The sequence below is a fragment of the Festucalex cinctus genome, chromosome 9 (genome assembly GCF_051991245.1).
Source record: "Festucalex cinctus isolate MCC-2025b chromosome 9, RoL_Fcin_1.0, whole genome shotgun sequence".
NCBI lineage: Eukaryota > Metazoa > Chordata > Actinopteri > Syngnathiformes > Syngnathidae > Festucalex > Festucalex cinctus.
The window spans coordinates 19,450,318-19,475,924 of NC_135419.1; the positions used below are offsets into that span (position 1 = coordinate 19,450,318).

General features: G+C 38.9%; 2 protein-coding genes across 8 annotated transcripts in view; both read left to right on the top strand.

Moving 5' to 3' along the window:
• Window positions 1-25,607, top strand: part of dlg3 (discs, large homolog 3 (Drosophila)) — a 184,615-nt gene that overhangs the window by 81,403 nt on the left and 77,605 nt on the right. For 4 of the 7 annotated variants that reach the window (XM_077531145.1, XM_077531149.1, XM_077531150.1 and 1 more), the window contains exon 1: window positions 1,939-2,962. The exons of 1 other annotated variant lie outside the window; for it this stretch is intronic. In XM_077531145.1, coding sequence (XP_077387271.1) covers window positions 2,549-2,962 — 414 coding nt within the window. In that variant the 5' untranslated portion in view covers window positions 1,939-2,548. Of the gene's footprint in view, window positions 1-1,938; window positions 2,963-25,607 lie in introns of those variants that run through there. 2 more of the 7 variants (XM_077531146.1, XM_077531148.1) reach the window with 1 other exon arrangement.
• Window positions 20,801-22,313, top strand: LOC144026118 (uncharacterized). Its single transcript, XM_077532675.1, has 5 exons — window positions 20,801-21,482; window positions 21,607-21,653; window positions 21,742-21,792; window positions 21,870-21,903; window positions 21,989-22,313. The coding sequence occupies exons 1-5, from the start codon at window positions 21,356-21,358 to the stop codon at window positions 22,282-22,284; spliced, it is 555 nt and encodes a 184-aa protein (XP_077388801.1). The 5' UTR covers window positions 20,801-21,355; the 3' UTR covers window positions 22,285-22,313.

Genomic DNA, 25,607 nt, shown 5'->3' on the forward strand with positions numbered 1-25,607 from the left:
CCCCCCCCCCCCCCCCCCCCCCCCCCCCCCGGCACCCCCACTTGACTGCGTTTATTCGGGAATACTCCATTTTGGCTCACATTTGACCCAAGCAGAAAGGCGATTTCATGGCAGCAGTGCAGCTTTGCATCTTAGGGTTAGTAGTAATGCAAATTGTTTACACGACACGCGCAATCAGAGCATAATAAATGCGCTCAGTTCTCTTCCCGCTCGCCATATTCAGTTTTGTTGCCCACTGAAGCAAATAAAGTCTGTCATATTACTTGCTAAGTGGATTTATTCTTTTCATTTTTCTAGAAAAACTCCTAAAATTTCATTTTTTTTCAGCTATTACCAAAAAAAACCAAAAAACAAACAAACCCTCTCTTCATGGAATCCATTCATAAATAAATTAAAAAAATAGTTGTATATGTTGAACCTCCACAAAATTGCGGGTTATCTTGCCCTATATCACAGATTTTTATGTGATTGGTTGTTTTTTTACAATGTATAGCAGGGGTGGCAAACTGCGGTCCTCGAGGGCCGGAGTCCTGCAGGTTTTATAGATTTCACTACTCGAAGTGCAGCTGATTCCAATTAACAGGCTCGTTATCAGGATTCTGCAGTGCTTGCTGATGAGCTGATCATGAATCAGCTGTGTTGAAGAAGGGAAATATCCAAAACCAGCAGGAATGCGGCCCTCGAGGACCGGATCTCGCCACCCCTGGTGTATAGGCAAGTGCCAATTTTGAGTTGCACGCTTTAAGTGTAGTACCACCTTGTGCCACAACATTAGCAGGCAGCACTGAGCTCTCCTGGATGTAGCTGCAGTCTAAGAAGGTCACAGACTAAGCTGCAATTATCTACAGTGGGGCCCCTATCTGAAAAAAATCCATAAATAATTTATGTTTGCTTCTGATTGCCATGAAGCAAATTGTTTTCCTGAGCAAGGATCTGGATTTAAAAAAAAAAAGAAAGAAAAAAAAAGAATAAATAAACAGGCATACACGCTAATCTTTCCTCTCCAAGATGATCAAAGGAACGGTTTAAGAAAATTGACGTAAGTGTGGAATGTTTCTAGATTTATAAATATCAACAATCGATTTAAAAGCGTATTTCAACAAATATATTTGTAAGTAGAACATGATCAACTTTTAAATAGATTTTTTGAAGAACACAAGTTAAATAATCACTCTCCCTGGCCCAATTAATAATAAAAAAAAAAAAAATACTTCCCATTTAAGAATTACCAAGTACCATTCAATATGTTAATTGAAAAGAGCCTCTCCCTTAAAAAAGAAGTCCCTATTTACAAATTTGACAAAAAAAAAAAGAGAGTTTCTCAAGGCTCACTAACACCCTTCAGGCAATGTACTCTGAAGTGTAATTGTTTTCATCAGAATTATGTAAACAGTATTTTCCCCAACTATATTAAAGTTCCTCATTTAACAGTTGCATATCCTTTTGGGTCAAATTTGGAATGTGGAAAGTTCCGTCCTTTAGAAACTTGAGAGTGATGCAGCCCTGTGTGCGTTTTACGTATGTGAGCCTTTTTCAGGCGTAGCAGTGACGTTGAGGTGCGCCTGTCCCTTTAAGAGCAGCTAGCGGATGGCTCTCTACTGCTGCTGCTGCTGCTGATGGCGGCACTTGCAGCTGATTGGCTGAGGCCGTGGGGGAGGAAGGGTGGTGGCGCTTTCAGGGCGAGAGGGATGCTGCTACGTAGTTGAACCTCCCCCACCCCACTCTCCTGGCTCACTCTCGCTCTCTCTCTCTCTCCCTCTCTCGTCACAATCTCCTCCCTTGCTCGCTCGCATCCTCGGAATAATCCACATCTAGGGCAAGCTGGCTGAGAGGCGATCACAGCTCAGCTCCTCTCTGCAGCCTGGGAAAAGAAGAAGAAGAAGAAGAAGAGGCGAACCCGTTTCAACGCAGGGGGAAAAAAAGACAAGCAAATTTTGACCGCAGCGGAAGACGAACAAGATTTTTCCATCAGAGGACACCGTTTATTTATACACGTTGTTTATATAGCTATATATATTTGTACACACGCTTATAGATATTTATATATAGATTCAATTATCCTTGTACATATCTGTATTTGTGCTCGTCTGTTTATATTAATATTTTTATATGTCTTTGTGTGTGTGTAAATATATATAATGTATAAGCAAAACGTATATCTCCATATATATGTCCATATATATGAATTTATATGCGCATCACTGTGAACCAAGAGGATTCTCATCCGATCGGGGCTGGCCTCTGATCGTGATAGTATACAATATTTTGACTATTTGATCTTCTACGTCAAGAGGACAAAGACGCCGTGCCCATTTTGTATTTTTCTTTTGCCGTTGCTGCATCCCGTCTCGCTCGCCATCTCCGTTACCCCCCGCCCCCCCTTTCGCTTCGCATCCGAGAAGCCCAGAGCGACGGGATTTGACAAAAGAGGGCGGGAAAAAAATCTCTCCAATTCCTGTGATTAGTGCGCCTTTTCCGCTGGCATCTGCGCTCCGTTTTAGCCCGTCGCGGCGCCGTGTGACATCAGCCCAGCGTCCGCCCAGCCAGCATGCACAAACACCACCACTGCTGCAAGTGCCCAGAATGTTATGAGGTGACCCGCATGGCGGCCCTGCGCAGGATGGACGCCCCGGCCTACGGAGGAGACTGGCAAGCCGAGCCCTACGGATACCCACCCGGGTACGGAGGAGGCCAAACCTTACCCGCTCCGGCCTCAGGGGGAGGAGGCAACATGGGTGGAGGAGGAGGAGGCGGCGGCGGCGGAGGAGGAGGTGGCGGAGGAGGAGGAGGAGGGGGCACCTTAGGGAGAAGTAAGGGCAAGATGATGTCTGGCGGTGGGCCTGGAGGCCCCAATCCAAAGGGCCAATCCAAAGGGGGGCCCAAAGTCAATGGCAACAACTCAAGTGGACAAGGAGGATGGTGGCCTGAGTGCACCTGCACCAATCGGGAGTGGTATGACCAGGTAAGATGCGGGGGTATGCCGGGGGTTTAGTTCTTCCTCCATCCAGGCGAGATAAGGTTGAGGGTTTCTTTGGGCCTTGGCATAGGACATCGGTTTTGATGCGGAATAGGGAGTATTTCTGATGTAGTGTCATTAACAATCTTCAGATCTAGACTAGCTAAGATAGAGGTTTTATTTGGAGCTTTGTGTAGGGAATGGTTCTAAAACCCATTCATTAGCGCTTTTCAAATGTAGAGTTGGTATGCTTGGACGTTGAGGTAGGGAATGGTTCTGAACTTCTGGTACAGGTTCATTAATCCTATTCAGATCTAGGCTGGCTAAGATTGAGGGTTTCTTCGGGCCTTGGCGTACGAAATGGTTCTGATACCAATTTATCCGTAAAATGAGTTGGTTTTGTGGTAGGACTTAGTTCTGATACCACATCATGATCTCTCTTTCAAGATAGATTAGGTTGAAAGTTTCTTAAGGTTTTGGTGTAGGGAATAGTCCTGATATCAATTCTCTAACCCTCTTCACATCTTGATTGACTAAAATTGAGGGATTCTTTGGACCCTATCTTAGGGAATGATTCTAATACGTTCTAATTCGTTAACCCACTTCAAATCTAGACAAGCTAAAACTGAGGGGGTTTTTGGACCTTGTCGTAGGGAATGCTTCCGAGACCAATTCATTAACTCTCTTCAGATCTAGATTAGCTAAGATCGAGGATTTCTTTGGGCCTTGTTGTAAGGGAATGGTTCAAAGACTAATTCATTAACCCTCTTCAGATCTTGACTAGCTAAGATCGAGAATTTCTTCGGACCTTGTCGTAGGGAATGGGTCCGAGACCAATTCATTAACCCTCTTCAGATCTAGATTAGCGAGGATCGAGGATTTCTTTGGGCCTTGATGGGGAAATTGTTCTAATACACTTTCATTAACCCACATCATTCTAGGCTCTAAAAATTATAGATTCTATACTACTTAATTCCATTTACTTAAGCTTGACATTGCATATTGAATTTGCAAAGACTCCCCTACATTCAATCGTGAATGTATTACTATCATCCCTGTAGTAAGCCACCATGAATGTAGTCCTACTAGTTTGTCATCGCTAACTTTCCCATTGACTGCGACGGTGGTAGGTAGCAGTGTGGGAAGGACAGAACAGGACCGATCCAGTTTGAGTGCACACATGGAGATCATGTTTGTGCATTTGATGACTAATGCATATAGATTGGAACACGCCTTGGCTTCTGTGCTGATTCAGGTGTCGTAGGCCCTAAAAGAAAAATGGTGCATTTGTGTCAGGAATGTCGTTATGTAAAGATGTCTCATCACAAGCTGAGAAAGGGAAAGACTTGACTCTCGCCTCGTGTCCTCGGTTTGATGAGATGATGAAATGCCGTCGCTTACGTTCGCGTTGATGGACTCCATTTTATACAGCAAGGATCCCGATTTAATGAACGCGTCCTCTGCAATGATGGCACCTGGAAACGCAGATTATGAATGAAACCGCCACGTTACATGCGTTCCATTTCGGGTCCAAGTGTATTTACATGAATGACATTAGAGTTGAGGGCAGGTGGGGGGATTAACAAAAACCGAGCCGAAGCTGCCTCGGAAGCGTTAATTAAGCAAGATGCATGTATGTGAGCTCAAGTGGGGGAAGGGCCGCGCTTGTTGAGCATGAGATTCAAGGAACACGAGTATGTGGCAACGTAATGTGGAGCCGCCGCATCGCCGTCTTTTTTTATGTCCTACGCCGCATTTTAAGCTGTGTGTGCTAAGCAGTAGGAGCAGGGAGGTGAGAAGATGAAGAAGCAGTAGCAAGCAGCACAGGGGCAAAATGGAGGCTGAGTTTTTCAATGATGCCCCTGAGCAGAGACGCAGCCTGGATAGAGATAAGGAAATGCGGCGCCTTTTCCCCTCTCCCCATCTATAACTCTGTTTCATTTCACACAATCGCCACAATGTGCCATTATGTAAGCAATTACTGTCACTTCAGTCATCTGTATTGCTATCGTCCATTGCTCATTTAAAGCTTACATTATCAAATATATTTTCATAGACAAATCTTTATAATTGTGGTCGTAAACATCCACTATTAAATTACACATTCTAAAAACCATACAGCAAATAGCGTATGGCTAAACAAAGTCTTTCTGGCCATTTTACAGTTTGAACAGTTGGTATTTTTATTCTAAGTATATGTCACAATTGTGACTAGTCGAAACGACAAATAGCAATATCCGGAATTCGTTTTTCCCCTGAGTCAAACATGATAAACAGATATAAACAATGTCACTTTTTGCTTTTCAAGTTGCAGGCATCCATTCATGGATTCCAGATATCTCCAACTTCATTTTAGATATCTGTAACTCTACTTTCAGACGTATTACTCTTAGAAGCCCCTAATCCTGTTTCTTTTGTCAAATCCTTATCTAATGGTCATAAAATACACCATAGGAGTTGTACCCATTTGAAAAACTTTTAGGCGATAAACCTACCCAACGATTTTGCAATACTCATTTAAAAAATACCCTACCAAAATATTTTATTAGCCAAATCCTTATCTATGTCATAAACATACACCGAGAAGATTCTACCCATTCTCAACTCCATACAGCAAATAGCTAACGTGACATTCCATTAGGATATAAGTCAAATACATTTGAGTAAACATGCTGGAATTACTGTGTGGTGATAGAGGGTTGGAAGCGAGAGAACTAAGCCAATAAAGGCAGGCGGTGTGGTGAGGGGGAGGCGTTGGCGGCGGCGTTAGTGGGTGGGTAGGGGGTGTTGGATTACGTAAGAGGAGGGAGTCGGTGTGCTGTCAGAAGAGGAAGAAGGCCTCTGACAGCGTGGACGAGCATCTGTCCCTCCGTCCCTTCAAACCGAGCCAACCGTGTATGAGCAAGATGAACCCGCCTTGGAAAACTGCGAGGAAGGTCCCCCCCTCCCCCCTCCCCCTTCCCCATCTTCTACGGCTAATACCAAGCATGGAGAGCAGGCTCAGAATCAAACACGGCCAAGCACATCGAGTGCGCTTTGGCTTTCGTTACAAGTCGTATGGCGGATGCGGCAGGAGGCAACCTTGCATCATCATTCCAAAGCTTTCGAGCAAGACCTTCATAACATCTTTGACGTTGTGGTCCATCAGTATTTCCTCGCACCTGTTCTCACTCTCACATTGTTAAAAATTGTATAGCATCACTAAGGAAATTAAAAGAAGACTTTCTTTATGGCAGTTCTTGAAATAACAGGAAACATGTACTTGCTAATTTGTGACTCCCACTTGAAGTTTACTGTAAAACTGACATAATGAAACGAATAAAAATGACATAACGAATTTGCTAGCTTGATGCTAACATATAATACGAAACACCAGGCTCATGAAAATTAGGATAGATAATGGTCAGCGTATGTAAACCTTTAAAAAGCTTCAACTTGAACACACATGACTCAGCATTTCTTACCACTAAAGAGAATTAAACCTTGTACTGTATACAGGACTGTCTCAGAAAATTAAAATATTGTGGTAAAGTCCATTATTTTCTGTAATGCAATTAAATGAGCAAAAATGCCATACATTCTGGAATCATTACAAATCAACTGAAATATTGCAAGCCTTTTATTGTTTTAATATTGCTGATTATGGCATTTTTTTTACTTGGTCTGAAGAAATATTCTAATATTTTGAGATAAGATATTTGGCTGAAAATGCCATAATCAGCAATATTAAAACAATAAAAGGCTTGCAATATTTCAGTTGATTAGTAATGAATCCAGAATGTATGGCATTTTGCTTATTTAATTGCATTACAGAAAATAATGGACTTTACCACAATATTCTAATTTTCTGAGACAGTCCTGTAGTTAAAGTCCAATATTTTCAAACAAACGATATAGTAACAAAAGTCCGCTAGCTTGATGCTAACTTATACAGTAATACAAAACATTACAGACAGGCTAATGGAAATTAGGATAGATAACATTAATTGTAAACCTAAAAAAAAAAACAACAAAAAAACTGCTACTTTAACACACACATGGCTCAGCATTTCTTAGCACAAAAGATAATTGAACTTGTTAAACTCCAAAATTTTCAATCAAACAATAAGTAACAAGAGTCCCACTAGCTTGATGCTAACATACTGAATAATATGAAACACCAAAGACAGGCTAACAGAAATTAGCATAGATCGCGGTGATGATAAATAATTTAAACAACTACATTTAGGATAGATAATGGTAAGGATACACCTTTAAAAAGCTACTTGAACACACATGACTAAGCATTTCTTACCACGAAAGAGAATTAAACATTGTACTGTATAGTTAACGTCCAATATTTTCAAACAATGGTAATAAAAGTCCACCCGCTTCATGCTAACTTATACGATAATATAAAACACCACAGACAGGCTAATGGAAATTAGGATAGATAATGATAATTGGAGTTGAGTTGAGTTGACTAAACCTAAAAAGAAACCGCTACTTTAACACACACATGACTCAGCATTTCTTACCACAAATGATAATTCAACATGTTAAACTCCAAAATTTTCAACCAAACAATATAGTCACAAAAGTTCCACTAGCTTGATGCTAACATACTGTATAATACGAAACACCAAAGACAGGCTAAGGGAAATTAGCATAGATCACGGTGATGATAAATAATTTAATAAACAACTACATTCTAGCAGAATAGTTTTATAATTGATTTCTTCTTCTTTTTTTTTTCTTTTTTTCTTCCCCAAATTTGTTTCAATACCTGTCTGTAGAAATATTGCTCTACATGAAACTGGTTTGTGGTTGGGCACTGCTGATTCAAAAGTCAGCCTTTTTAAATGTAAATTTGCGACTCCATCGGCAGCTTCAGTCAGAACTCTCCCCTCGTTTCCCCCCCGCGGCCGCCAATCTGTCTTTGTGCAACGCGGTGGCTATGATTGCCTTGAAACATTCATGAGATTTTACTTTATTTATAACCAGCCAGGCTCATTCTCTCCTCCAAAATTTTTGTCTATTACAGGTTCTGCGTAGCGTTTGCATGTGGCTTACCTTTCCCTTGAATTCACAGGCACAGTGGGCGTTCGGTGTCCAACACTCCCATAGGTGATTACCACTTGAAGGCCCGGAAGCCTTGATCAGAAATGCTCGCGTGAGCGCCTGCGCGCGTCTTCCACAGTCACATTGAGTTATCGGTGTCACTGGCGCGTACATCCCGTCTGATGAGATTTTGTCCGCACTGATGCCATTTGCCCTTCCTCATAACAGCATCCGCGGGTATTAACGAGAGGGCTCGTCGTGTGGCTAAACGTGCCAGCATCTTGCGCTTGCTGCCATCTTGAAAACGGCCATTTGAAATTGGTTTCGCTTTGCCTCTTTCTTTTTTCTTTTTTTTTTTTTTGTAGAAGCAAACTTGATGGGATAGGATGTGCTGTAAGATGGAGTTGTTGGGATCCATCATTGGCAACCTTACCAACTGAATTGTTGTTTTTACTACCAATGACCTGTACGAGGTATATACAGTGAGTGAGTGAGACAGTGACCTACTGTTTTTTTTTCTTTTTGTATTTTTTTTGTTTTGTTTTGTTGTTTTTTTCTAAAGATTTGGGCCATTGCTCTGCCATTTGTATTTAATTTCTTTGCATTGACATGTGAGCGAAAATTGGAGATGCATATGGTGGCAGCAAATTCACCTCTGTTAGCTTAACGCTAGCACACAATGCCAAACATTTTGGTCAAGTTGGCCTTGGTGGAGTTCTGCGCTCTTGTTTTAGTCTTTCTTTTTTCTTTTTTTGACACTTTCCTGATTTACTTTGTTTGTGGATTAAACCTCATGTTGCCGTTATCAAGGCAAGGCGATGGTCATGGAAAGCTGTTTCACCATTTATTTGATGCCCTTGATTTCCAGGATACTAGTATGATCTTTGTCCTAACTAGTAAAACAATTCAATGCACTAGTAAAATGATGAGGACTCACTCTAGTATAGTGTAACAATTGTATTTTACTTGTAATGTTTTTCCTCACTACTATCACCACTTTTGGCCTACTAGTGTGCATTTCAGCCTTACTAGTAAATGTTACCCTACAGCACTAGTAACAATAGTAGGCCCACTACCAGCTACCACCACCAGTTGAAGTTTAAAAGTGATAAATCAAATAAAAAGGAATTTAAACACTATATTTAAACACCACAATGTTTTCTAAAGAGTGTAACTATGCAGGGAGTCCTCGAGTTACGTTGGAGTTACGTTCCTACGCTAGCGATGTAACCCGAATTAAGTCGAATTTCCCCATTAAAGTCAATATTTACATCAAAATAATTTGCATAAAAAAAATCTAAAATACATTAAAATAAAAAAATAAGAAGAAGATGCTGTCCGACTGAAGCCCAAGTCTTTGCCAGTGTTCGTCGGTGTCTCTCCTTTCTGCGATCTTTTTATGATGTCCAGCTTCGTTTCCATGGTAACTGCTTTTTTTTTTGGCTGGACCAACATTGATAGAAGACGTTGCTTTCTTCTTCTTTAGGGTCATGATGTGGAAAAAAGAGGGCGAAAAAGCCAAAGATACTCCCACAAGTGCACAAGCGCTAGCACTAGCTAAGGGCTAAATAGTGGACGAGGGGAAAACACTGCGGGCAAAATGGCGGACGAGAAGCCAAAATGGCGTAAGCGTTGTAAGATCGAAACGCCTTGGCTCGAGTGCGCCTTAAACTCGAGGACTCCCTGTAATTAAATTCTGCTAGCTTAATGCTAACAACAAAGTTAGCAATAATGTTACAGGAGTTCTGATCCTTCAAACGTGTACATACAAACATTTATACTCTTCCTGTTCTGTGGCAACGTTTGCTATTGGGGACTAAAGTTAGCTAGTCAGAGTGTGGTTTCAATTTAAGTGGGTATTACTATTTGAAGAAATATGGTATTTTGTTTCAAGCACTGTGAAAACAAGGGAGACAAGAAGACACTCAGCAATATTTATTTGCACTTTAACAAAGCTTTGCTTTTTGTGTACTGTAAGTGAGCCAGTGACTAAGAAAAAAGTGTGTGGGAGGGGGGGGGGGGTGATCAAGTCAGACGCATACAGTTACGTGGTCGGCACCGCGATTCGGTGAGCGAGATGGCCGCTGACCCGAGCGGTGTAGAACTCCCGCGTCGCACCTCTGCAGCGTTAGCGCGGAGGTGGCTGCGCGGCGAAAATGCAGGAGTCCCGTGGCCGCGACGCGATGACACGTTCTGTTTGCTCATGAGTAGAATTGCAAGTATTTGGGTTTTATAAAAAAACAACAACAAAAAAGACAACTCTGTACCGTGCATACTTCTAAGGTCAAATTGACAGCAGTAAAAGTAACCTAAAAGTAATCACCCTGAAATTTGATAACTTATCCAAATGACACAAAAATGACAATATTTTCAATTGTCTCAAAGATTTTCTATTTTAGATGACCAAGTTCACATTAAATCAAGGTAAAAGGGTGGCCGTGGTGGGAATCTTGAAACTGTTCATCCCATAAAATGTAAAACAAATAAATAATTATGGAATTATGGAATACAGATAATGGTTATACAAGATTGAGCTTGAACCGGTCTCGAGAACTGTCCGTATTGATTTATTGTTCTACTTGGGCTGCTCGATTATGGCGAAAAAAAAATAATAATCACGATTATTTTGGAAATAATTGAAATCCCGATTATTTAATTCAGAGGTGTCAAACTCATGTTAGCTCAGGGGCCACATGGAGGAAAATATATTAACAAGTGGGCCGCATCGGTACAATAACGTTATATAACTTAAAAACGATTGCCGTCAATTATACGCAGATTTTCGCTATTTGTGTGCCAGCCCTAAATTACAGAGCTCAGCTGTAATCATATTGTTCGCAAAAAATAATACAAATGCAAATGGAACGCGGAAACACTGAGCTATGGACGTGTTAAATCTACCTGTTTTGCAAATATATTGTTCCCAGAATGAATTGTATGGCGCAGTTAATGACGTTATAAGGACGCTAATCCTTGTCATATTTATTTGTTACCAGTATTTGAATTTGTGTCGAATTTAACATGTTTGTTGGTCTATGATTAAAAAAAAATATAATAATAATATAATAATAATTAAACAAACCATAACTTTAAGTTGTGTGTAAAATAATGACATCCAGGACAATCCCCTGTACAAGTTGCATTGCTCATTTGAGAACTGCTGGTGAAATTACAAATTTTATATATTTTGATTGTGGCCGGCTGATTAATTAGTCTGACATTACAATTATTACATTTTTTTTAACTTTACAAAATCATCTCGCGTGCCGGATTAAACCCCTTTGCGGGCCTGATCTGGCCAGCGGGCCTTATGTTTGACATCCCTGATTTTGGGTACAAAACAAGAAAATGTTTAAGATATTTAAAAATATTAAGACCAATTTAAAAAAAAAATAGAAACACCATAATTATGTAAGTTCCTTTTGGAAACAAACAGAAATTATAATAATATTTATTTATTTATTTATTTATTTATTTATTTATAATGATATATATTTATTCATTGTTGGTAAAAGTTGAAGTTGGAGTGCAGCAAGTAGGACGATTATTTATTTTTTGGTACAAAAACAAGAAAATGTTCAAACTTTAAACGTAAAAAACAAATAAAAAATAAGAAAATTCTATGAAACACTATAATTATGCACATTCCTTTTGGATGAAACAAAATAAGAAAAAGTTTAAGCATTTAAAAATATTAAGACCAATTAAACAAAAAAAATAGAAACACTGGTTCACAGAAATGTCAGACAGTAATGAAAGGCAACGGTAAAAAAATAAATAAACTTCATCAGTACAGATGTTCTACTAATGTGTCCTACTCAATCTACTAGTATGTAAAAGTCAAAAATCCAAATGAATGTCATTAATAAGACAGTTGTTTTATTATTGTGCTTAGTTATTCTACTAGTGGTCTTGAGTCATTCCACTAGTGTGTCCTACTCATTCTAATAGTATGTGAAAGTCAAAGGTGGAAACAAACGTCACTGGTAAGACAGTTTCTCTACTAGTGTACCTTACTCATTCTAAGAGTGTATGGAAGACAATCAGGGTCTAATTAGTGAAGACAAAAAGCATACTTGTGCATGGACAACCCTTGCCACTAGTAGCATATGGAATAAATGCTTTGTGTGATCATATGGTGGAACCAGAAAGAAGAATGGGAGGGCACCGCTGTTTGTTTGCTTGCCTGCTTTGTTTGATTTTTTTGTTTTTTTGTTTTTTTGCTGATGACAGTAGTGACTGGCCTAGAAAAATGACAGCAAGGCTGGCCGGACTCCTGAATCAGCGTTGGAGGCGGCAGGAATACGAGCTGCACACAAGGGACTTTGCGTGGAATTGTGGGCCAGCGTTAAATAAAAATCTGGCTATTAATTACAAGAAACTCAAAGAATTAGGCAATAAAAAAAAATAGCGATGTACACAATCGGCAAATTGTGAAGCGATCATCTTGTGTTCTTCATCTGAAATGTTTTAAGTAAGCTGGGTACACATATGACCATAAAAAAAATCTCTCTATTCCAACTAATGTCAACAAAGATCCAATTGTCATCTAAAAGATTATCTTTTAGATTTTCCTGTGGTGTGAGGTGTTTTAACTAGGAGTGTGACGATACATCGATATCGCGATAAATCGGGATACTTTGTCTCCCGATAGATTATCGATGACCTGTTTTCTAGGTTTGGTCATGTGACATTCACAAGTTGAGCTGTGATTGGTTACCATAGCTCTTGTGATGCCATTTTCAGTCGACAGCAAGTTGCAAAATGTATTTTTAAAGGTACTTAATTGTACATGAAAAATAATGAAAATATATAATATAGGCAAAATATTAATGTTTGCCAAAAACGACTAAATGAGTAAAGTATCGCTTTAATATTCAGCCACTATAACGGCTCCATTGTTAATTACTTATTGAGCAATTACTTGGCGGGGAAATGGATGCAAGTCTTCAGGCGAAGAAGACATCAGCTTAGTTTTATTATTGTTATTATTATTATTATTATTATTATTATTATTATTATTATTAAATTATTATTAAAAAAAATTATGATTTTATTTATATTTCATATGTATATATTCATATATATTATATATTTATATTTTTATTTATATTTTTATTATACTATGATTTTTTATTTTTGTATTTGTATTCATTTGTTATTATCTATTTTTGATTATTATGTATTGATTATTTATTTATTTTGTTATTTTATTTTTATGTATTTATTTTTATAATAATAATAAATATTATTTTTATTTTATGATTAGTTTTTTCGTAGATTATCGTGAATTTATTACCTGACCAGTAATCGCGGTATCGTCATATCGTGAGATATGATCACATATTGTATCGTGAGGTACCCAGATGTTCCCACCGCTAGTTTTAACAGCATCCCCCCCCCCCCTTAAATCAGTTCAAAACATTCTCAGCTGTCAATTGTAATATTAAAACTAGGACCCGACCGGTATGGATTTCTCGAGGCCATTTCAGCATATTCTGCTCATAATTATCAATAAGCAGAGCAAATTTAAGCCTTCTCATTCCCTTGAGATTACATTCAGCAAAATTCAGATTCTTGGATGTCTCTCAAAGATTATCTTGAGCGATAAACGTACGTGGTTACCCTTCATGATTATCCTGTGCAGTAGTGTTGTGTGTATTACTTCATCTTCCCGATCTCTGAAGAAAACTATCGTAACTGTTAAACCTCTTTAACGTTTATGATAGCAATTTATTTATTTATTTATTTATTTATTTATTTTTTTCCCTCAACAGCCAACTGAGCCGAGCCACGGACTCCATGATTGTGACGGAACGATAGCAAAATTAACACACATACCGAAAATCGGGCTGAATTTGAGCATTTTCACTCATTTCTGATTAACGCCAGGAAATGCCCGATATTTGGATGTTCTTTTACGATTATTCTGAGTGAAAATCTTATCGTGTGGGGTGTATGGAGAGTAGGGGTGTTAAAAAAAAATCGATTTGGCAATATATCACGATATTACAGCGCGCAATTCTCGTATCGATATTTAAGCATCAATTTTTGATTGAAATATTCAACACAACGTCTTACAATGGGCGCTTTAAGCATGGAAGAATGTTATTTTAATGGAACATTAAACCTCAAGATTTTATTTCAATGCTGTTCAAACATGAAACCGATTGCAACAAGTTATAATCCTAAAGGGTCAGATAAATAAGAACATTTTCATACAAATCTTACAGTGTATATGTACACAATTACTGATTTAGCATTTTCTAAATTTGAGTAAAAAAAATAAAAAAATAAAAAATCACAATAATCGACGTGACTTAGTATCAGGATTAATCAGTATCGAATCGAATCGTGACCTAAGAATCGTGATACGGATCGAATCGCCAGGTACTAGGCAATTCACACCGTAATCGAGTTATTTTTCCTCCTTGGTGTGCTTAGAAAACGTTCTCAATAATCGTAAATGTTCAATATCTACGATCACAAATCCTTTTATGTGTGGTCCGCATCGAATTTGGTCAATCAGCATAATTATGACAGCCATTGATTAACTCCACCATTTTCACTGAAGCAACCTCCTTTTCTGGATTTTGATAGATTTTTGCGAGACCCACAGAATATTGTGTTCTATTACTATAAAAACATGGAACCTACCGAAAGAAAGATTAGAGTCGCTTCTATTTCTATTCTATCTGTTTCTGTTTTGCAGCAATTAGCATTAGAATATAGCTAAATTTAATCATTATTCACAAATCTGTTTAAAACAGTGAGGAAAAAAAAACATGGTCCTGGTTGATCTCTTAAACTCTGCTGCCACCTACTGGCCGTTTTTTTTTTTTTTTTTTTTGTAATAACTACCATTGCTTCAAGCATTCTCTTCAGTTCTGAGGCTGTATCAAAGCCTTTTTTATGCTCTGCCATAAAATAAAAAATAAATAAATAAAAAAACATATAAATACGTCTTTAGGAGCATGGTAATATTTCAAATAGAACATATTTATATGTTTTTGGGAGCAAACGAGTTAAGAAGCAACTTTTTTGCATTTTCTGGATTTGTTTGGATCTGTATGTGTGGTGTGCTGCCATCTCCAGTACACCACTCACGATAAGAGCAGTCGATGATGGGGGTTTTTTCTGAAAATGTTTTGAGATGTTAAAAGATCGCTGGGTGTTGTTGCGTTGCAAACTGCAAGGTAACATCTCCCCCACACATTAGCAAAAGGATCATAATCGATCCGAGTTGGAGAGCTCCTGAAGCTTTCTGACTCCTCTTCGTTTCTGTGGGGGTGTGCAGGTGCTTTGCTTTTTCACAGCTGCTTATGTTTTTTGTTTTTTTTGTTTTTTTTCATTGCTTTCATCCGGCCATTTTAGCAGTTCGTATTGCGGTCACAGCCGAACCTCAATTGCAAATGCTATTTGGGGGAAAAACAAACCCCAAAAACATGTCATATCATTTGAGGTACATTTCTTGTATTCATGCTTTTGTCGAGTGAGCGTTCAGCAGTTTAGCATCCATGAAAATGTAAATGGGAGGGAATCTATTTTTAATGTTGTCCCATGCACCTGTGACGAGTAAAAGAATGAAAGAAGAAAGAGCTTTTTAGTGCCCCGTCGCGCAAATGTGCTTACTTGCGTTCTGTCTGGGCTCTTTTAATTTTTTTTAAATTATGGACCAATCTAAAATGTTGAAAAAAAATCTCTTTGATGATCCAGTGTTAATTAGTTGAACAAAACATTTCCCAGAAAAGTGTGAATTTTCACCAGGATATCACAATCAATACTTTTGTCCAATTGAAGCTCATCAACTCACTTCAACATTGTCCCTTAGATGCCTATCTATCTATCTATCTATCTATCTATCTATCTATCTATCTATCTATCTATCTATCTATCTATCTATCTATCTATCTATCTATCTATCTATCCATTCATCCATCTCCATCTATCTATCTATCTATCTATCTATCTATCTATCTATCTATCTATCTATCTATCTATCTATCTATCTATCTATCTATCCATTCATCCATCTCCATCTATCTATCTATCTATCTATCTATCTATCTATCTATCTATCTATCTATCTATCTATCTATCTATCTATCTATCTATCTATCTATCTATCTATCCATTCATCCATCTCCATCTATCTATCTATCTATCTATCTATCTATCTATCTATCTATCTATCTATCTATCTATCTATCCATTCATCCATCTCTATCTATCTATCTATCTATCTATCTATCTATCTATCTATCTATCTATCTATCTATCTATCTATCTATCTATCTATCTATCTATCTATCTATCTATCTATCTATCTAATCTATCCATCTCTCTCTCTCTCTCTCCATCCATCCATCTATCCATCCATCCATCCAATCTACCAAACAAATGGCAGTGAAAACATGACCTGACCGTGGCATTTCTTTTTTTTTTTTTTTTTTTTTTTGAGCGAGCGGTCCTACTCAGGAATTTCTAAACCGATGTTTGCAACTCCCCCCGCTGCATTTTTCATGTCTCGCTGCAAGCGTACAGTACACGATGACACACATTTCAGCGTTGGCCGTCAACTCATGCAATACATCTTTAATTCAATGTAGAATGTGGAAATGTGCTATTCTGGTTCAAGAGCATCGGCTTGGACGGGACCAACATGTACTTATTTTGGGGATAAATATTTGTTGGTTGAGTGAAGGTTGGTGAATGTGTGTGTGTGGGTGTGCGTGTGCGTGTGCACGCGTGTGTCAGAAGAGGACATTTGGCGTCACTGTTTTGAGTGCCATCTCCGTCTAATGCATTATCCAAGCAGCCCTTCAGCCATTTGGTCTGGCCTCTCATTTGTTTGCGTTTCACTCTTCTTCCTTTCTGTCATCTTCCTCCTGTCTCCCTCCTCCTCCTCCTACAATTTTTATGCTCGGTCTGGATTCGGAGAAGAATCGGCTGCCGCGGCGACAGTGTGATTGCTACGCTTTATAATATATGCATGTTGGGGTATAGCACTTTTACACAGGTGTACTCGTTTGCGTGGTTTTAGCAAGAAACATGTTTTGTATCTTGTTGTTTTGGTTGGATGTACTTGTAGCAATTTAGGAGAACATTGTCGGATGCAGTCAACCATGGTGTATTATTTTGCACAGTAAACCCAAACTAAATATCGATTAAAAATGGCTTTACTCTTCTCACTAGGGATGTAACAATATCCAAATATCACAATACGATATTATCACGGTATGAAGGTCACAATATGTTAATTATCACGATTTGTGGGAAGGTTGGCGATACAAAAATGGTCACAATATTATAAGAAAAAAAAAAGAGCTCATACTAAAAAACAAAAACAAAAAAACAAACAAAAAAAGTGTACTTTTGTACATAATACCAATGCATATAAACAACACATAATCACTAAAGAACACTTAATATTGAGGCACTTGCTAATTCACGCACACATTGAGTTCCTCCACATATTGACTCGGTTCACAAGCATTTTACGTTCTGAAGGGCCAAAACATGCCTTGTGAAAATTAAACCGCACTAAAAATCAACCTGACGTTTGTTTTTTTGTTTTTTTTTAAACAAATGTACTGTTTTCTATATTGTGACATGACAACGAGTCAACGACGATATATTGGGGCAGTTTTAATATTGCAATATCACAATATTGCCGTTATCGTTACATCCCTACTTCTCACAAGCTTGAAACACATTGAACATATTTAAATCGTTTTAAAATGTTCTTCTCACAAAAAACGGTGCAACTTGCTTCAAGTGCTTAATTATCATTCCCAATTGAAGTTTGCTGTAAAATTGATACATTAAAAAAATTTAATTAAACATTATATATATATATATATATATATATATATATATATATATATATATATATATATATATATATATATATATATATATATATATATATATATATATATATATATATATATATATATATATATATATATATACATACATATGTATATGGGAACAACGATCGCCATGGTTCGGCATAATCTGGACATCTAAAAAAAAAAAAAAAAAAAACACTTCTCAATTGAGTTGTTTGGGTTGGAAAATAGAAGCAATCCCAGTTTAATACCGTGCCTGATTACATCCATGATCGTCTGTCTGGATGTGGCTTCTGCGGGGTTATTGCCTTTTTTATCCTCTGCTTGCCACTCAATGCTGTACGTACATCAAGCGACATTTGTTTTACTGTATTGGCCTTCTTTCTTTAAAATTAGTCCCAGTCCCATTCTGCTGGTATATTTTCACATAATATCGCACCCGCAGAGAAAATGTTCAACACTCCGTTGTTTTTCTGAAGTTGAGCTTCTGACGTAGGCTGCAGTGACGTCACAGGCTGTCGCTCAAAGAGATTTTGGATGAATTTGAACTTGACTGACTGGCAATTTGGATACGAGATGTCCAGCTCACTGGGCCAGAGGCACACGTTTTTTTTTGTCTTTTTTCCAACAGTTTGGAGTAAGTCATATACTCTTCGTTTTAATTACAAGATAGCATCAAATCTTAAGCTTCAAATTTTGCAGAAGCAATACCCTCCTCTCCCGGATATTTTACTGGTTTTACTGGACTGATTTTGCAAGGCCCACAGAATATTGTCTTCTATTGCTATAAAAACATGGAACCTACCAAAAGAAAGATTAAAGTCTCTTCTTTCATCAGGAAAAAAACATATATTTATCTGTTTCTGTTTTGCAGCAAAAAGCATTTGAATATCACTAAGTTTAATCATTATTCACAAATCTGTTTAAAACAGTGAGGGAAAGAGCCTTTTGAAACATGGCCCTGGTTGATCTCTTATACTCTGCTGCCACCTGCAGGCCGTTTTTGTAATAACTACCATTGCTTCAAGCATTCTCTTCAGTTGAGAGGCTGCATCAGAGCCTTCTGTATGCGCTAGCATAAAAAACAAACAAACATATAAATACATCTTGGGGACACTTAAAACTTTTAAAATAGAACGTATTTATACGTCTTTGGGATCAAATGAGTTAAGCAAGTCACAATTTTCACACATTATCCACATCACACCCAGTTTCGTAACTGTGTTAGTTAGCTTGACACTTAGTTAATGTTTGACCAGCAAACATTAGTTAGCTGAACTGTGAAATTAATGTAGCTTGAGATGTCATTGTGGGTTTTATTGTGACAGATGAAGTTGTCGTAGTTGTTGTTTCTTATCTTTAAATTGCAACTCTTGCTCTCTCCGGGCACTGAATTGGTCCAACTGGACTGTTTGGGTTGTTAGCTTGGGCTTGAAAAACCCTAGCCAAGCAAATCCTAAAATCGGTTACTTAGGGCTGACTTAAGTCGTGTAACAGTGTGGGAAGGGAAGGATTAATAAAATGGAGGTGTGGAGAAGAGAAAGGGATGAGCTCCAGTAATTACCCAAAGACATCAATGTGGGTTTGCAAGAGATGTTGTGCTGACAAGTCAGGCCACATTTCAGCCTCTCTATGCGGTCAAATGTGCCGGCGGATACCTGCTGAACAGCCCGATGGAGCGCAGTAGTGTGCCTCTTTGTACATCAAGAGCTTCATTGTCACCACTTTGCTCGCCGAGAAGGCCGCACATCCCGATCCAGCCCGCTTATAAAAACCCAATATGGGCCGTTGCGGATTAATATTCGCCATTAAAATGCCCAATTATGTAATCAGCCAAATCCAAGCTGTGCATGTGCTCAGCGGAATATCTCATCAGGCGGCAACGATCGCAAGGACTGACTGTGAAGAACGACTCCGGTCTGATTTGCAAGAACTGTTGAAGATATTTTCACTTTCATTTATTCCGGTTGCATGTTGATTTTTTATTTTATTTTTATTTTTTTACCCTCGCATACGTCATGCAAATGAATCCATCCAAAAGTAGTGAGAACGTGTGGACATGTAGTGCAACTCAACCTTTATATTTTTGTCCAAAAAATCTCATGGAACAACCACCCAAAAAGTCACAAAAAGTATATAATATATATTGAAATAATGATGATTTTCATCTCAATTTTCTCCTAAACTTAGTTGGTGTGAAAATCGTGCGTAAATTGAAATGCATACTGTAGCTGTTTTTCTGTCTTATGTAAGGCAAAATATGGAGATTGACCTTTCTGTCATCTAGTGTTTACTTGTTTTACCTGTCCTGATACATCACGATAGATAGATAGATAGATAGATAGATAGATAGATAGATAGATAGATAGATAGATAGATGTGGGTTAGCTTAGCTTGAAAACAGATGAATGCTAAGTAGTTAGCTTATTGTAAAAACAGATAATTGTTTATATTGTAGATAGATAGATAGATAGATAGATAGATAGACAGACACATTATTTGTATAACAATAAATAATCAAATTTGGACCAATCAAATGAAATTGGATAATAAATCACGGCACACTTGTTGACCACTTTTATAGTTTTAGAAGGGTGAACAATAAAGATAAACGGGGAGACGGTCAAGAAGAGTTAGAACTCTGTAACATTATTAGCTTTTCGTTAGCCCATCAATGCCATTTCGCTTTGTGTTAGCATTGAGCTAACAGAGTTTAGCTTTGTGTGCACTACATAAAAAACAAACAAACAAGCAAATGTCGCACTGTCTTGAAAATGCACAATTTCAAATTGTTAGCATAATTGCCGAAGCCATTTTTGAATGTTTTTGGAAAACAAGAAATAAAGAACTAATAATAATAATAATAGTAATAATAATAATAGTAATAATAAAAAGAGTACAGTTGCTTCAATTCAAACTTTGCCTTTTAATTTTTATATTTTTAAAACGCGTGTTGGTATTTTTCGAATTATATTTTAACAGTAAGTTAAAGGCAAATTTGCTTTGCCACGAATGACATTTAACTCTTTGACCGCCATAAACGTTTAAAAACGTTCAGTATAATCCTAGGATTGGCCGCCATAGACGTTAATTGACGTCTACTATGTTTTTTTATGGAAACGGGTGGAGGAAAGCCTTGGGCAGCTGTGCTCCAAGTATCAAGCCGATCGGGTTACTATATGAGTATTCCTGGCCACTAGATGGCTGTGATGAGTCTTTTGGACAAGATCGGGTAGGAGACAACAGTAGAAGAAGAGAGGCTGAGCTAGAGTGTTGAGGTGGAGAGAATGGCTAACTTGGCTAAGGGAGTCAAAAAGGCTACAGATGGCAATCAGCTCACGCTTGATCCTTATTTTCAAAGCTCAAAAGCATCGACCAGTGCTCAAGTGCACAGTGATGACGGGGTTAAGTCATAGTTGAAGCGGTGACGCGGCCGTTTCGACCACGTCCTAAGGCCCCACCGGCTAGTGATGCTAATAACGTCCTAAGGCCCCACCGGCTAGCGATGCTAACACCGGAGAAAAGTGGTGCACAACCGAGCACGTCTGCACAGATGACGTTTCATCGGACGATGACGACTACTATGGGTCCGATGCAAGACAGTCTTGGACAGTCTTCCAAAGAATGTGAAGGTAAGCGCTAACATGCTAGTTAGATTACTTTCCTTTTCGGTCGATCTGCTAGCAGCGTGTGTAAATGTGCTGATATACACTAAAACATCTATTACCTATACAAACGTGAATGTATATTTTATAGATCGTGCTCACAGCAACGTCCGACCGCTGGTTCTACGACAAAGAAAGGTAAAAAAACAAACAAACGTTTTCAATACACCGCAACAATAAAAGGAAAGTCTTTCGATAGTATTGTAATTGTATATGTTTCTTTCAGCTCCTCCTCACAGGGCCCAAAGTGACCCTTCTCACAGTGAGCAGAACAAAGGTAAAAAGAAAAAAAAAAAAAGATTCTCCACAGCACTAATAAAATATTTGATGGTAAACGTCTTCTATAATTTACAGAATGTGCATCAATCAATACATCCAAGAAAAAAAGGTAAACATGCACACACACACACACACACACACATTGCATCACAGTGCTCTAAAATAATATATGATATTGAAATGTATATTTGCAGATCCCAAAGATTCTGGCTGGCTTGAAGTTGATGAATTCGGCTGGCAGCCAACCATCTTCCCCTTTGCTGCAAAACCAGGACCAAGGGATGCTGCAGCAGAGCTGAATTCCCACCTGCCAGCTGACATCCTGGAGCTCTTCATCACGGATGAACTTCTCCAGCACATCGTTCATCATACCAACCTCTACGCAAATCAGTCCATGCAGAAGCAGACTGACAAAAACTGTTGCGCACGTGTAAATAGTTTGCAAAGAGTTTTCCAAATTGTTTGTTCGGATTGCTACTGTTGCATGTAAATAAACTGTTATTTTGCAATCAAAAAACACTTTTTTTTTATTGTTGGGGTAGTGTTTTATAGAAGTTTAGGTGTTTGTAGAATCACTCATGCAAAAAAAAAAGTGCCAATTTCACTAAAGTGCATGAAATAACATCGTTTCACAAAAAGCTTGATTTCTCCGTATTTTGGAAGAAAATAGAGGATTTGGGTGAAACGAAGCTGTTTTCTGTTGTTGATTACTGAAGATCTGAATAAGGTAGAAACAAACTTTTTTTTTTTAGATGAAAGATGAGACTTCAATCTTTCATTTGGTAGTATCCGCGTTTCCATAGTCCTAGCACAACATTTTCTGTGGAGCTTGAAAAATCGGTAAAATTCTGTAAATCAGCTGGCAGTATGGGGTTACCTTTTCCGAAAATGGCTGGCAGTCAAAGAGTTAAAAAGGCAGACAAATCTTGTTAAGTCACATCAAAGTATTTCAAGTTAAAGCTTGCGTTTGTGTAACGTTCCACATCCTCAAACCTGTAACTCCAATTGTGACTCCCCAGTCACATGACTCTACTGGAGCGCTGCGCTGCCACGCTGTGACCTCCCACGTTGGCGGCGAGGCGGCGCGGGCGGAATGGCGCGACGTCATCGGCGTCTCGCCGCGTTGATGTGCTAACTTTCGCCGGAGTTGTTATGTTGTGACTCACTGTCCTGGCTGTGGATGTGCCATCCGCACAACACTCACTGATTGGCAGAATTGTGCGGGCGCACTGTTTTCGAGTCGGTCCAAAAAAAAAAAAAATAAAAAATACAACAAGGATGAGACGGCACAGTGGTGGAGCTGCTAACATGGCTGCCTCACACTTTGAAGGTGTGGGGTTTGTTTGCGTGTACTCCCCACTGACCTGTATAGATGACTGGATAAGGGCGGCCATTTTGTTACTTCCACCTCGCGAGCAGACTACTGTATAAACTCCACGGTATATGTACACATGAGACATCTACAGCTTGTAAGCAGTTAGTATAAGGCCGGGGGCAGGGTGGGGTTCTTTGTGCCAGGGTGGTTACTATTTTTTTAACAATTTAAAAAAATAAAAATAATAACAAGTGGACGGTATGTGCCGCTTTAAAGACACCTTTTTTCTTTTATCGCTCAGTTCTTTGTAAACATCATTAAGCATATAATTCATACAAGTTGTAAAATGTCTGAAGTCCTCTTGTTTATGTTTAACAAATTTAAAACACCATAACTCATGCTGTTTCTATTAAGTACTGTCTCAAATATTCTCCAATTTCCATTCTGTAAATGTATAGGATCGTATGCCGTGAAACGTTTCTTGGGAGGAGCAACATGGCGGCCTCTAAAGTTTTGGCCTATCGGCTATCCAGTCATACATATAGATCAGTGGTACTCCCCGATTGTTCTTGTGTGTTTATTCTCTGGTTTGTTATTCAATTATTCATTTACAATTCATTGTTGTTGTTGTTGTTGTTGTTGGATCAGTTTAAAAAAAAAAAAGTGTCATCAAACATCCCTACTCTCGACTTTCTCCTTTTCTGTTTCGCTTGAAGGTGACATTTGCCGTGCGGTAAGCCACAGCGTGCATTTGCAACACCGCATGAAGATGAGGGCGGCTTGCCAACAGCGGCGACGGACTATTAATTAATTACGCTCTTGTCCGTGTGTGTGTGTTTTGTTGGGGAAGACGGCGTGTGCGTGGGCGTGTGTGTGTGTAAGTGGGGGTGGGGGTCAATGCGGGGGCGGCACAGTCACAGCCGCCATGCTTCAATCATGGCCACCCCTATCGCGGAACTTTAGAGCTTTAATGGAGAGCTTTTTTTTACGGGCCGAGTAATTAATTTCAGCGCAGCTGCTTATTGGAATAAATAAACTACTGATTTGCGCACGTATCGCGGCGGCAGGGATGGGAAGGCAAGGGAGCTGGTGACCTTTTACGGTGAAGAGATTCTCGGCGTATCATCTCATTAGTACGCCTTTTGTTCTTGACAACTGACGCAACCTTGTTCACCCGTTAGCTATCCACGCTCGCCCTCCCTTCCCGTCCAACGCCGCGCCGTGAATGAGATGTCGGCCGCATGGTAATTGAGTGGGCTATTGATCGGAATGCAGCGTGGCGTACAAACGGGCCAATGACGGCCACGGCGGTTGAGCAAGCAACTCTGACCGCATACTGTCATATATCAGCGTTTGCCAATCTTTATTGAGCCAAGGTGCGTACTGTTTTACTGTAGAAAGAAATTTCACACCAACAAACGAAGAGGCAGAGAAGGTCCCCAACTAAACTCTAGTAATAGTTGTTGTTCCCACATGCTATCTTTGAGGTATTGCAGCATTTGTTTTAATAAGGTTTATAATCATAGCATCGCTAATGTCTTTTAGCCTGTCTATGGCGTTTCACATGATATGTTCGTATTATGCTAGCGGTTTTAAAAGGATGATAATTACGGTAACATCAATGCTAATTCCTAGCATCTCATTTTTGGCGTTCCACATTTCTGTTAAGTATATATACTAGGGGGTGTCAATTGCCTAGTATCTGGCGATTCGATCCATATCACATTTCATAGGTCACGATTGGATTTGATATTGATTAATCCCGATAGGAATCTGCAAACTCAAATTTATAAAATACTAATCAGTAAACTTATACACGTACACTGATTTGTGTGATAATGCGTTTAACTGAAACTTCAACACTGTATTTAATAAACAGGTTGCAATCTGTTTCATGTTTGAACAGCATTAAAATAAAAAAATCTTAAGGCTTAATGTCCATCCATCTTCTTCCGCTTATCCGGGGTCGGGTCGCGGGGGCAGCAGCTTCAGTAGGGAAACCCAGACTTCCCTCTCCCCAGCCACTTCAACCAGCTCCTCCGGCGGGATCCCAAGGCGTTCCCAGGCCAGCCGAGAGACATAGTCTCTCCAGCGTGTCCTGGGTCGTCCCCGGGGCCTCCCGCCAGAGGTACATGCCCGGAACACCTCCCCAGGGAGGCGTCCAGAAGGCATCCGAACCAGATGCCCGAGCCACCTCAGCAGGCTTAATGTTCCATTAATATAACATTCTTTCATGCCTAAAGTGTGAACCCTAACCCTAGGTAAGACTTTTTGTTGAATCAAAAATTGATGTTTAAATATCGATTCGGACGCACATTGAATCGATACAATAATTGCACGCTGTAATATCGTGATATATTGTCAAATCGATTTTTGTAACACCCCTAATATATACACATATTCTTGGCCCAACCGCAAAAGTGAAAAGATGCAGATAATTGATGCTTATTGTAATTGCCATAAAAATCATGAAAAAAAAGGGAATAATTGGGGGATTT

Bases quoted from the DNA above. Each gene is read 5' to 3' on its own strand.
- LOC144026118 (XM_077532675.1), top strand. From the start codon at position 21,356: ATGCTAACACCGGAGAAAAGTGGTGCACAACCGAGCACGTCTGCACAG. The intron at 21,483-21,606 runs GTAAGCGCTAAC...TATATTTTATAG, and splicing joins GTCTTCCAAAGAATGTGAAG to ATCGTGCTCACAGCAACGTC. The intron at 21,654-21,741 runs GTAAAAAAACAA...TGTTTCTTTCAG, and splicing joins TGGTTCTACGACAAAGAAAG to CTCCTCCTCACAGGGCCCAA.